This window comes from Lepisosteus platostomus, chromosome 8 (genome assembly GCF_059453375.1).
Source record: "Lepisosteus platostomus isolate fLepPlt1 chromosome 8, fLepPlt1.hap1, whole genome shotgun sequence".
In the NCBI taxonomy this organism is placed as follows: Eukaryota; Metazoa; Chordata; class Actinopteri; order Semionotiformes; family Lepisosteidae; genus Lepisosteus; species Lepisosteus platostomus.
In genome coordinates, this window is record NC_142618.1 from 5746896 (window position 1) to 5761294 (window position 14399).

Consider the following 14399-nt stretch of genomic DNA (forward strand, 5'->3'; position numbering starts at 1 on the left):
CATTCACAGCGTTAATGCAGGAACCCCAGACACAACCACAGCCACGCAACTGCTCCAAATCAAAGAGCTTTACACTTGACACACACACACACTCCTCTTCCGTTTTGCTGCGTCAGGGCAAGCCTAGCCCGACAGGCACTCGGAGGTTCTCGGACCGGCGCCGAGGCTCGGACCCCGCGCAAGGCCTCTCCTCTGAGTTACCCATCACCTGTCCCACTCCATCACGTCCTCCCGACGACGAGGAGCAGCACACTTCTTATAGAACACTCGAAACCCCCCGTTTAACAGACTAACAGAGTGGAAGGCATCCATTATTGCCCAATATCACAAATGAAGCTGCGTTTATACATACACACTTTTAAATATCGAGAGGTTTCTATGAATATGCTTTCTGCTTCTTTTGGCTTATTTTATTAACAATCACAATCAACACAATCGATGCAAATTATTCTTGTCTTACTATAAATACTCTATTTAATGCGCCATTAATATACTGTATAAAAGTTGCTGAAGCATGCAAAACAACCAACACCCATTGTAAGCAACTGACCTACCCCTATAGGGCACCAATGTATTCATGAATTTTAAACCTCTGCAGGACTTATTTTTACTTTGTTTTATTATTTGTGCAGTATTCCAGGTTTTAAAAAAATTCATCGGAACAAATGCTTGATTGAGAAATGACATTCCTGCATAAAGGTTAACATTGAAAAAAAGCAGAAAAAACACTGATGAACAACCATAACAGGAAGGCTGTTGCATTAAACAGGGCACAGAAGGAAACTGGGGACCTGAAAAACATATTCAAAATGCTCAAAAACACTGACAAAGTCATCCAAGGCAGAAGTGGAAACTACATGGAAGTACATTTAACACCAAGAACAGGACACACGTTACTCGAATGGCTGTCCTGCTTTCTTTAGGAACTGCCAGATGTGCTCCTTGAATTGATTAGCTGTTAACTAAACAAGCTAGGAAAGCCAACTCGCCACTTGTCAGCTGTGACTGCTTATGTTCTTAAGGCAGAGCAAAAAAACCTGGTTGCCCAGTACTCCTTTATCCGAGGGATGTAATCACTCACCTGGATGTGCTGGAGCTCAGACACACAATAGTTCAGAGATTACAGCACAGTCACCTCTTGGAAGCCTGTATGGATTATATTATGATAAAGAAGATAGCGAATCATGCAGGTCCGTGGGATCCAAAAATGTCCCATGTACAGCCATGTGCCTGCCCTCGGAAAAACTACAGTACAGAGCTGTCCACTTGCATATCACAACTTGAATCATTTCATTAACAAGTGGAAGAAGTTAAAAGTTTTAATTTTAGTGCCTCCTGGTCTTGTGTTTCCATTTTACCTTTAAGTGAACATTGAAGCTCTGTTCGTAAAATCAATGATCCAAAAAGAACTGTAAACATTAATTAAATAAGAGGCATGATTTTAATTAGATAGAAAAACTGAGGTTCACCACACGTTGCTTCTAATATTTTGCACAGAGGTATACATGGTTCATCCATTTTCTAACCACCTGATGCGATTCAGGGCTGCAGTGGAACCAGAGCCTAGCCCAGCAAGCGATGGGCACAAGGCAGGATACACCCCGGACTGGATGCCAGTCCATCACAGGGAAGACGGACACATTTTGCCCACAAGCCTCTTTTCCCACCAGCAGGTCTTTGGGTTGTGGGAAGAAATGGGAGCATCCAGAGGAAACCCTCCAGGAACAAGGGGAACACATGCAAACTCCACAAAGACCACAGCCCCAGCACTCCACTACAGCAATGCTAAACACTGTGCCCCTGTGCCACCAAGAACCATACAGTCTTGAAGATTATATTAAGCTGAATATACAGCATAATCAACACAGTAATATAACTAAGATGTATTTTTTTGGGTGTAACTAGTCACAAACCACCATTTGTACCATGCTAAGTACGTTAAAAGAGTATCTAAAGATTTAAATTCTCAAAAAAAAATAACCAACCAGGTTCAACAGGGTTAAGATCCCAAGATTACAACCTGACAACAAATAACACACAAGATTTCCATTTACAGGTTTAAAAATCACACATTTATTACACCAGTCTAGAAACACAAGCACACCACAACAACCAATTGTAAGTTGCACACTGGGATAAGTTAGATTTTTACTTTAAGTTTGCCAACACAAAGATTTGTAGCTCCTGAACTGTGACGAATTCACTTCCCACCCACTTAACAAGTGTGTTTCTCCTCCTCGGGGCTATTACATCATCTCCTCAACAGCACCATCTCCTGTGGACTGTTTATTCACTCGGAAGCCAGAAGACAAACCCACAAACAATTAGTGGCCTTGTAAGGGCAGCGGTAGCACGGCTGGTAAAAACATTATGGATTAGTCAGTTCTGAAGATACTCTAATGCAATGTGATAATAAAAACTGCAGCTGCACAGTCTAAAATTGAAATCAGAAACTGAAGGCATGGTGTTTTTTGGTTCCATTCCCTGCCACTGCGTGAACCGGCACAGAACTTGTTCATTACGATGGTCTGAACTCAAGTCCACTACATGTCACAATCTTACAGACCTGCGGGAGTCGGAAATCTTGGTACTTCGTACTGTGAAATGCAGGTGTGTAACCTAGGTGCCTTTTTGAAACTGCTACACTATTGAAAACAAAAGCGCTATTTAACAGAATTTAGGCACAACTAGCATTCTCATGCATCTTAATCCGAATAGCTACTTTTAAACACCTCCCCTTGCAGAAATATAGTAAGTGTTTACAAGTGTGTGTTTGACACAGGCATATCTGCATTTCCACAACCTTCTAGCGACACTAGAAGAAATTACCAAGGACAACATCAGCTTCCAGACCTGGTTATGCCTGTCAACACTATTTGCCCTGCTGTGCATCGGTCATTAATTTGACTCTGAAAGTGTTACTAAAACTATAAACCAAAGAGGCAAGGTGGAACTCGTAAATGAACTTGTAAATTCTGAGGGAGGGTGAACGGCGCTAACCCTCCTAAACGTTTTGATCGAATCAAGCTGGATGAAAACCAAGAGGATTGGGAAGAGCTGTGTTTGGACTATTTATAGAAACAAACAAATGTGGTGTGGCAACCCAGTGCGGAATGCATTCCCCAAGCCGGAGTTCAGCCACTTCTTTCATCACACTACAGCGCACACAGTAAAAATCAATGCTGGTTATAGACTAGTACTCATTCACAGGGCTGCAATCTGTCATCACCCAGATCAATGGATTTCCAGCATTATACAGGCAACAGCTGACGCAGAAAAAGTGCACTGCGAAAACCAGCAGGTCACACAAAGTGTGAAGTCTAGGATAGCCTTAAATACAGCTATAGTTTATACAAAGTTGATTCAGATGTTGCGATGGCTGTTACTGGCACATGTGCCTTTTAAAACTTAACATTAATATTAAAGTACCCATAATACCTGGTTTATAAAGATAGCACAACAGACTAAGTTACTTTCAATAAAAGCTGGTCACTTTTAAAAGAAAGGGTTAAAGGTTTAATTTGCTGCACTGCTTAAAACAAGTTAAAGACTCCAGTCCATCCCACCTGTTGTCCTGTAACCACACACCTGTGGTCGCTGTCGCATCAAAAGCGAAGAAGAGTCATCCTGTACATACAGCTGCCGCCATGTCTCACTGAGGAGTAGTGCATCATGGGAGACGTGCAGTATCATGCAGTATAAACCACAACACACTCGTGCGATCCACTGCAAATCCACTCAGTTTAAGAATTTAATACAGGCTGCTCAATCACCCTAGATATCAGTGGTACGAGACCAGCAAAAAAGGGGAAATCATTCTGCAGCAGACAGCTTCTCTTATTACTTCATTTTTTGTATTTTATGAATTATTGGATACTTCTAAGTTACCCTGGAAACGATCACCAAACATAAACGATAGGTACATCGCTGTAACTCTTCAAAAAAAGCTCTTCGGCCAAAGCTCAAAAGTTCTCAATTGAAATGAATTACATATTATACCGAGATAGACGTACCTTTAGAATAAAAATTGTTTCGCTGAAGCAGTAACGACCACTGGAAGAGTCTGGCTCTTCGGAATGTGAAACAAGACAGCTCCACAGAGTGTGGTAATGTTAATGAAAGACTTCGAGGAGCTCTCTAATTCACAGAAAACTACCTACAAGAGTTCTACAGGTTACTGACAAGTATCAAAACAAGGAATAGACCAAGCTCTACAAATTGCTGTCAGTGCGAGGACAGCATACTTCCGATTTCCCTTCTTCTGAGGTTAAAAACATAGAAGTGGCACCATATAAGAAGCCTGACTGCGAATGCAATCACTAGCAGAAGGTATGAACTAACCCCATTAAAAAAAAAGAAAATTTGATTCAATACAAAACCCAGCAGTGGTTACACGAACAGGAAATACAGTTTCCAGCACAGACCACAGGACCCACATAATCAGATTTTACTTTATCCTGTATTGTTCATGTACAAGCAAACAAACCACATACCGTACCATCATTCCAGAACATAGACCACGATCGATACCTCCAGGACTCGAGGTACTAAACGTGTTTTTCACAGTTACAAAAAGAGATGCAGAGGTACGATGGCACGGATTTGTTCAGTTATGATTTTCACGCCTACATATTTTTAATTCTTTTCACATCACACTCAGCCCACATGTTAATAAGCCATCTTCAACAGCACCTGCGAATCCAAAGCGGCGCCTCAGCAAGCGCACTCAAGTCTTCAGGATGAGGAAGAAACAACAAGCCGGCCGTGTCACGGGAAAGAGTCCAAACCCATCCCATCGGGTCTGGATGAAACAGGCAGGGTAATAGCTTTCCATGGCGTACGGGCAATCCTCTTTTTTTTGGCTGAACAAACTACACCGGAGGCTGAAGGCAATCTTCGATGTGCTTCATGCTACAACACATCAGAGCAACGCTTCTCAAGCACGATGCCCTCAGAACATGTAATGTATCCGTCAGGATCAGCGTGTGATAATTCATGCCGCATTACCCGCTGCATCTCCCCCGTTCATCTCAAAAGGGAACAGGCATCCAAGCAGAAATAATTCAAACTGAGCCGCTATGAAATCCCTGCATATTTTCCACCATGTAGCCTCTTTCCTGTATCCTAGACGTCTCAGATGGTACTCTACTTATCACAGTGAATATACTCCTGCTAAAGAGATAACATTCTTCTGGACAGATTCAACAAAGAAAGGAAAACTGAAAGAGCACTGTGAATTAGATAAGGCTAACAATGCGCAGCAAGGCAGCTTATTTCTATAAATAGGTGACCTTCAGTCCCACAGAAATCAAGGAGAAGTAACATACAACCTGGTTCTCACAACAGCAGCTAAACAGCTTGAGAAGCCAGAAGCTGAAAAGTATAATTGGGTCAATCATTGGAAATCCCCATCACATTTAACAAGCTGTGGGAAACACCACCATGCTACAGCACTATTTTACTACTATTAACCTATGAAAATCCTCACAGGAAAGTAAGGGCAGGTTTTTGTTTTCAGACCCCATTTATCTCTTCTAACCATTTACATCGATGCAGGCTGAGCACATTCACATAAGATCAGATCACTTTATTGGCCATATACAATGTCTTGCCTTAGGATTTTTTTTTTCGCATACCCCAGCTTGCTCTCCATAAGAGACACACAGACAGGGAGAGAAGCTTGTGGTCAGAACACAGGGTCAGCCATTGTACAGCACCCCTGGAGCAGTTGGGGTGAAGGGCCTTGCTCAGGGGCCCAACGGAGTAGGATTCCTCTGCCAGTCACGGATTTGAACCGGCAACCTTCCAGCCACATGCACAGATTCTTACACACAGCTCAGTCAAGATCTCTCCCTTTGTGAAATTCAAAGGCAATGCTCCTAATAAACATCATGTTCAGGGTAAATCAATTTCCACAAAGACTGGTTCCCATACACAGTACATACAGGCTTTTGATTATTTTTTTTACACATAAATTTCACTGAAAAAGAGGAACTCAATCTGAACAAATATTTTGACTGCAGTAAAGACAAAGATAACATGCATAAGCTGCACTTTCTACAAAGGTGGCTCAGTCAGTTTTTGGACACGTTATGAGATTGAAAGGCCTCCAGTGTTTAATATTTCAAAGTGAAAAACTCCTGAACACTATCCAAAGCATTACTTTAATGGACTGCACAGAATCTTGTCTTCGGTCCAGGACTCCTACTGAAAACGCCGATAACCAGCACGCTGTGGTTTTCCTCCCGCCCTGTGGCCACGGTACACCCCATCTGAACGCCACCCTCATCCAACCCAAACGCTTGCAGAGCGCGGGCCTGGTGCACAAGCACACACCTGAAAGAGTTCGACCTCCTCAACACACAGCTCAGTCGAGGTCTCTCCCTCTGTGAAATTCAAAGGCGATGCTGAGCAATGTTTCCCACCTTGGACCGGGGGAGGGAAAAAAAACTTCAACAAGAAGAATGCTTCCTCACTACTGCAGATTTGTATAACCTGCGGCCATGCTCCACCATTCTTCTCGCCATCTCCAGACAAGACAAATCCCTTCACTCGTGTAACAGGACAGCACCCAGCATGCCGTCACTTCAGAGGAGCTGCAGCCAGGGGGTTTGTGGCTTGGCTCTGCACAGGACAGGACAGTCTGCTGTCACCACAGGCAGTGCCACAAGTCTCTGCTAATCTCCGGACTTCAAATGACCATAAAGAAACCCCATGCAAAGTTTATTTAAAACAAAGCTGTTGTCTAGATTTAAGCAAATGAAGATCCAGGAAAAAGAACTACTTGTATTTAACAGCCGTACATTTTTTCTGTCTTTCTTCAGGGACAACGAGGGGTTCAGAATTTGATTACAGGAAAGCAGACAGAGCTGGGCAGTAGGAAGACAAGGGCACAAAAAGAAAAACACCTTTCACACGGGGCAAGAAATGACGGCTTGCCGCTCGAAGTGAAATGAAACCCCCTCGTGGCCAGCACATCCCCTCCCTCGCATCAAAGAGTAATGAGGGCTCTGGCCGTGAAAGCCGATCCCCGGAGAGCTGTGCAAGGCCAGCCCCGAGCGCAACAAAGCGCCCGCTGTTCTGCCCTGCCGGTGCCCTCCCCCGGCTCACGCACGCAGGTCAGGCCCGGGGAAGGAGGCGGCTCTGCAGACCACAGGCCCCGCTGGCAGGACCCCCGCCGTCCACACCCCGCCGGTCACTCACTGCACGGAAGGAGAAGCCAGGGAGGGTCTGGCGGGATGTCCCAGAGTTCAGCATTTATAGATGCTCTATCGGGCCAGACAGCAGCTTTACAACGGTAATATAACACCTGTGTGCTCCTTCATTCAGCCCTCGGTGCAGAAGAGAGAACAGCGTGCATTAAAGTCTCCCGACCAGACCCCAGTCGCGTTCTGCTGATGAAAGACAAGTCAAGCACTCGAGGCGAGCGCAGCAAAACGTGAGGACAGATATTAGTTACTCAGTGTAGAGGGTCACCCCCCCCCCCCCCCAGGCGCACAAACAAAGCAGTTTGCCGAGAGCGGGACTCGTGCCGGCAGGCTGACATCAGGAGGGGCTCAGCTGGCACAGCCCCGAGACCACCTCATCAGGGACTCCCAGCTTAATGACCAGGCGCAGCTGCGCATGAATTAGCGCGACGGCAACCCAGGCCGCGAGCGAAAGGAGGAGATAAGGCGGGAAGCTCCCAAAGACGACTCATTAAAAACCATACGAGAACGAGAGTGCCTGCCAGTCACAGCTGACATCCCCAGCCATCATTCAGCCACCACGCAGCAGAGCAGGTATCTGTAACAGCTCCGCACAGAGCAGCAGCTGCCGGAGTCCCGCGTCGGCCACAGACCAGGACATTACCGCTTCCAGATGCAGGTCAAAACTGGATGCAAAAAATACACGGAAAGAAACAAACCATAAGGGAAGATGCACCTTCAATTGAGCGTGACCACGCGCTATTTTCACCCATTAGATAAAGAAACGCTCCGTTAGAGGTCTTTGCACTCCGTACGCGTTGTCGTCTTGCAACCAAGGAGCCGCTGTGTACAGCAGAGAATAAGCAGCAGTGTGCAGCAGCGATCAGCGCTCTGAACTGGTAACTGGAATGTTGTGGGTTCAAAGCTCCCCCGTCGTACCCTTGAGCAAGGATCTTCATGCCTATTGCTCCAGTCAAATGCCCAGCTGGATAGATGGGTATAAGCTGATGGGAACGAAGCACCCCCTCATATGACTGCCATCACCACGCATACATTTACACAATACCAGCTGATCTAAAGAACATCTGACTAGCCTTTGGGTACAGTATGCACTTAACACTGCTATGAATATAACCTTCAAGGGAATTAATAAAAACTGCAGCAACCACGTTTCCATCATGCCCTGACTTAATAAGGGTAATTAGAAAAACACAGGTTTTGAGGCACAATTTAAACAAGCCTGGATATGTCTGAGGCAGATATTTCTTTATTGGTAAATTCCGATGCCTAACAGCTCACCTGGGAGACTCAAAAAAGATAACATTTAGATTTGTAAAAGAGAAATAAATCTGAAAATGTTCTCAGTTGATACACAGATTAGTCGGGCAAGAGACCACCTGTTTTCAAGATGTTTGAAAAGACCAGTTTCTAGCATCTTCTAAGACCACTGCACAAGTCATGAACTGGCAATACTGGATGTTTTTATACTAGAAAATGCCATCTACAGACTTGATCTCTGTACCATGGCTTCTTCATCTGGAAACAAGTAACATCAAAAAACGGTATTCTGACAACATAATCAGAGAATGTATTCTTGCCATTTAAGTTCTGGTTAAGCATATCACAATAATATAAGTATTCACCAGAGTGCCACTTCTCAGCTTTTGCAGGTTTCAGTAAAGAAAAGTCTTTATAATATATAAACAGGTCTCACACCATAAAAAAGGCACTCTGCTTTAACAACTGGAATGTCCTCAAAAAGACCAGCGACATCAGGTGATGTGTGGGGTAGTGACACCTGAACAATTTTTAGCATGGTAATCCAGACAATATGAATAAAATGCTGTAAGAAAATATGCTGAGCAAAACATGAAACTATAACAGCAACCTGTTAATTTCACTGGCTATTCCTTTCTTGACTTGTTCACACAAAGCTAGGACCTTCATCTGTGAATGAAGTGCCATTTTCTTCATTTGCACAAATTAATTTCCTGCAGTAAGGGGGTGATCTGAATAAAAAAGTACTCCTTGATTATCCATAAGGCTATAATCACACGGCGTTAAGGTTTTAACTCCATTCAGCCAGGAATCTGTGTGGTGCTTGTGGAGTTGGACTTGGGGCAGGAGTAAGGCTGATCGTGAGCCCAGCTTTCTGGATATGATCAACACCTCTTTGTGAACGTCCTCCACCAGGCCTGTGCCCGCAAAGTCAGGGCACAGAACCATGTTTAACCAGCACAGGAGACCAGAAGCGTCTGCTGACCTCCCGGGAGATTTCGCTTGAGAAAGTCAGGCTTGAGGCACTCCCAGACTAATTTGCAAACAAAAGCCCGTGGAAAACGAAAAGCCGTCGTTTTCCTGAACTCCCGTTTAACCGCGTTGAACGAAACGTCCTCTGTTGACCCAGGTGCTGACTTGACTCCCCCACGCATGCACATTACCAAGTGCGAGACTTACCAAGAAACACGCAACAGAGGAAATTAACATGAATAAAAACAGGACTGAACACAGGTGTCTCACACCAGAAAACCAGGGAAAGGAGCGTTTCTTTTAACCAAAAAAATTCAACACGGCCACCCCTAAATCGCAAACAAGCTATGAACACAAAGCAGACGGGACTTAAAACACGCCCAGAGCTCACACCGTGCAGACGAGGCACAATGCACAAGCACACCTCCACTCGTTCACGTGTGTCCCCGCGTCTGCGGTTTGCGAAAAAGACACAGTGTGACCCCCGGCTACACCCCGACGCGTGGTCTCTGCGCACAGGGGAGACACCCGGCGAGAATAAACCCGGAGATGCGGGCTTCTGCTCCAGTAAACCCCCGGCACCCGAGTGCCAGGCAGAACCGGGCCGACCCAAACTTGCGAGTCGCTTTTACTTGGACGTGTTGTAAAAAAAAAAAATGAATTCCGCCCATCGGCTCAGCAGATGCTCCCGGTAGCGGACTGTTACTACCTGAGAGCAGAGACGGGAATATGCAAAAGCGGTCCAGTTATAATAATAATACTAATAATAATTATTATTATTATTATAAGGAACAAGTAATAGGTTTATTCCATGCTGGAAAAAAAAAAGAAAGAGAACACAACGTTTCAGTCGTGGAGCCTTCTTCAGGTGTATAATTTATTATAATAAATTATTATTATTATTATTATTATTATTATTATTTCAATTATAATTAAAATAATCACCCCCCCTCCCCAACACACACTCACAGTTTGATTACACGACACCCACTAGCACGACTATCCTGCCCGTTTGGGTCGCGTTTAAATAATAATTTAAAAAAAAAGATGTTATTGGGGGGGGGAAACTAGGAAGGTCAGGAGCAGGATTTCGGTTTGGTGTTGGTTTTTCCCCCCCAACTCGTCGCCTGTTCTTTTAGAAACGGTTTCGTGTCGCTTGTGCGTGATCACGGGAGGGGGGGGCAGCCTGTCCAGAAAGTTTATTTCGAAACTTTTTTTTTTTAAAGACACTCGCTCCAGTACACACACACACACAGACACACACACACACAAAACCAAGGAGCCTCTTACCTCCCCGGCCGCCGCCGCCGCCTCCCCCGGCGGAACCGTCCGGCGCGTCGCCATCACTTCACCCCCGCCGGGGCCCACATCGAGGGGCAGCGAGGCGAGGGAAAACAAAAAACACCCCCAAAAATAAACGACGACGACGACGACAAAACGAAAACTAAAAAAAAATGAAGCGGGTCCGATCCGAGAGCTGAAGGGAGAGTCCAGCCCTCCGGAGGGGGGCGCTGCAGGGGGGGGGTGTCGTTTCCCCCCCGGCGAAAAAAAACAACAACAAAAACAACAAAAACAACAACAACAACATCCACTAGTCCTCCGCGTCGGCGTCCTCCTTCATCTCGCCGGGCCGGGTGAGGCTGGACACCGAGGAAAGAGGGAGAGGGAGAGGAGAGGAGGGAGAAAAGGAAAAAACAGCTGATCTCACCGTGGCCGGGTTTGGGGGGGTCGTGGGGGCGAGTTGGGGGGGGGGGGGGGCTGTTGTACCCCCGTGTCGCCCCCACTCGCTTTTTTTTTTTGTTTAATTTGACACTCAAGGGTAGTAGCTCCGTAAAGTGGTTTTTCAATCCCATTTTAAAAAACGAGGGGCTGCGATATTGATTCGCGGGGGGGGGGGGGGGGTCAACCACTGAGCAACAGCCCCCCCTCCTCCCATCACACACACACACCCCTGCAGGCCCGCAAAACACACTCGTGTCCAACCACACCTGAGGAGAGAGGGGGGGGAGACCCGTACCAGCGGCGTGGGCAGGTCCACTGTGCCGATCAGACCCCCCCGATGTGCTGCTCTTGGGGGGCGAAACCCGGGAGGTGTGTGAATTATTCGACTGTATAAAACCCGGTTTCCCCCGCGACCACGACAGCGACCACCACCACCACCATCAGGACAAGGAGGGGCCCGGTGCGTGGAGCGGGGAGCGGGGAGCGGGGAGCGGGGAGCGGGGGGGAACCCACCCACTCGTGGCCGCGAACACGCGTGCAAAGAGGGGGGGACTTCTGCACAAACGGGACAGTCTCGAGCAGAGAGCAGCAGCAGCAGCAACAGCGTCCCGGATTCACCCCCAGGAAACAAGCCGAAAGTTGGGCCACCGAGCAAACTTGGGCGACGGGCGGGCAGGAGAGGGGCAGCTGTCCCGCCGACCCCCTCCTCCTCCTCCTCCTCCTCCTCCTCCGAGGTGCCGGTTATTATTCCACCCGAAAACGTGACACTTTTTAATCCACCAGGCTACTTGACTCCCCCCTCTTCCTCCTCCTCCTCCTCCTCCCACCCAGCCCACGAAACCCCACGGCCACTCCGTCTCCCGTGGCTTTCCCTTTCTGGGGGGGTGTGGGGGGGGACACCCAACAACACAAAACCGCCCCCGACAAAGCGCTCAGACCCGCCGGAGGAGGAGGCGGAGATCGTCCACCTACCTGCTTCACCAGCCCGGGGAGACGCGCTCCTGCACCGCGGAGCCGCTCATGATCCGGTTATTTTAATGGGGCAAAAAAAAATAATCAAGTCGCCTCCTCCTTTCTCTTCGCCTGTCGCTGTATCAGAAAACGATATTGTATCGGGGGGGGGATTAAAATCTCCGCTCCGGCGGGCGAGCCGCCTATCGCGTTTCCCCGACTACCTGTTTTGCGGAGCAGCGCACAGCAGAAACGTGGAAAACGTCCATAGCCGGGAAGCCGCTGAGCGGCATTTTTAATTTTCCTCCGATAAGAAGGGGTGCGCCGAATCAAAAACGAGCAAGAAGGAAGAAACGCGGACCACAACAGAACATTTCCTATTTTGTATCCATAGGTAACTGTATAAATAACACAAACACACACACACGCAACCCCCCAAAAAAAAAAAGGAGAGAGAACGCGCGACTCCGTCCCCTCGCTCCTGCAGCGCGGCTGACTGTGTGACTGACGGCTCTCCGATTCCCTGGAAACGGGGCCCCGCCCCCCCCTCGGCGGCGCAGCCCCCGGCCAATCGCAGCCGCCTTTGCAATTCGCCGTTCAACATCCGGCCAATCGGGCGCGGCCTTACAGGACGACCCGCGCCGACGGAGGGGAGGGGCGGGGGGTGAAACCCAATTCCCACCGCGAGTTCAGTTCAGTCCGCTGCCGCGGGGACACAAGGTACGGCTCGCGCGGGGAGGGGTCGCCTCTGCTAGCCCGACCCTCAACAAAGCGCTCAAAGCTGCACCGCTGCTTTACAGGGATCTAGAAATCAACAGTGTATCGCTTGGCCAAATACATGTGTATTTCAGGGGGGGGGAAAACACACGAAAATCTCATAGGCTTGTTGAATGGAAAACTAGGATATCGTGAGCTTTTAAATCATTCCGGAGAAAATTCATGCCTTGTTTTTTTTTTAAAAAACAAATGTGCTTTCCGACAGTTTTCTCCGTGCATTTTGGTGGGTTATAAGTAGCATTGCACGGTTGCCGTTGTGTCAGTTTTTCCGGGAGACATAGTGGAGGTTGTTTTCACTCAATTCCTGTAGTTCAGTTTACGCTCACTCTTCAGTCCCATAAGCAGAGCCTGATACTATCAGTAAACTAGACGCTGAACTCTGCCCTGCTTTTTGTGTGGAAAGGGAATCACCGTCTGCAGGCTTCGGGCATGTGTCCGCTTAAAGAACAATATCGAGAATTGAGGGTCTGGCGTGCTCCTAGACACATTTAAAGCTCACGCACTGTTCCTGGCATTTCATGACGGAGCAAAAGCCTTACAACTCAATTAAATCTGGTAGCAGCGGAGAGCTTTTATGGATGTTTACTAATACGTAAAAAAAAACTGTTTCGCTTTGATAGAGAGCATTGCCGGTTGGCAGGTGGGATCCATGTAGAATTTTGTGCTGTTAGAACAACACACTGTACTGTAATGCCTAACTTTCTTTACACTCCTCTCAATAATAAGGAAACTCCAGATTTCCCCATAATACATTATGTGTCGCCTCAGCAGTTGGTACGAATTTATCCAGGATCTGGGCACAAGACAAGATGCTGCCTTCATTGATTTCAAAAAGCTTTGTCTACGGTTGATTACAACCCCCTGTTATCTGACTCCCAAAATTGCCTCTTTCTGCTTCATCCACAAAGGCGTTGTCTTCTAATCTCAGCGACCAATCGCAGTCTGCTGAAACTCACGCCACTACATGCCCTGCTCAAGCGAAGACCCCCAGGGACTGATCCCTCTTGTTATTTCTTCTGGAAAGCAGAACCGGCTATGTCATCTGCTATGAAGACCACACGGTTCTGTGGAACTGCAGTGTCGGTAGGCTTATCTTTCATTACAAGTAACAGGTTTATTCCATGCTAAAAGAAGAAAGAAAGCACAGTGTTTTGGCCGTGGAGCCTTCTTCAGGTGTGAGGAGGTGTGAGCTCACACCTGAGGAAGGCTCGACTGCCGAAACGTTGTTTTCTTTCTTCTCTTTTCAGCAGGGAATAAACCTGTTACTTGTTCCTTTGCAGCCTACGCATGCTGACGTAGCTACCCTGCTGAACGTCTTATCTTTAATTACTTACATTACTTAATGATGACCAATTCTCACCTACTAAATGGCCTCATTCAAAGCCTTTAATATTAAAAAGAAAGTGATTGTGTCACAAAGCGTTTGTTGTCAGTTATCCTCAGAAACATCTTGCAGGCAACGTGAACACAGATGAATCCAAAAACCCATGCAAAAAAATTACAAGTTCATAC

At 47.0% G+C, this 14399-nt stretch overlaps 1 protein-coding gene across 2 annotated transcripts in view; it reads right to left on the bottom strand.

The window, feature by feature from the left end:
* LOC148655552 (rho GTPase-activating protein 21-like) overlaps positions 1-12618 on the bottom strand; it is a 105225-nt gene extending 92607 nt beyond the window's left edge. Inside the window, exons 1-2 of one of the 2 annotated variants that reach the window (XM_088642172.1) lie at positions 12132-12618; positions 10728-11077 (exon numbers count right to left, since the gene is read on the bottom strand). In XM_088642172.1, coding sequence (XP_088498298.1) covers positions 10728-10781 — 54 coding nt within the window. In that variant the 5' untranslated portion in view covers positions 10782-11077; positions 12132-12618. Of the gene's footprint in view, positions 1-4692; positions 5155-10727; positions 11078-12131 lie in introns of those variants that run through there. The other variant, XM_088642173.1, reaches the window with a different exon arrangement.
* Between the last annotated feature and the right edge of the window lie 1781 nt (positions 12619-14399).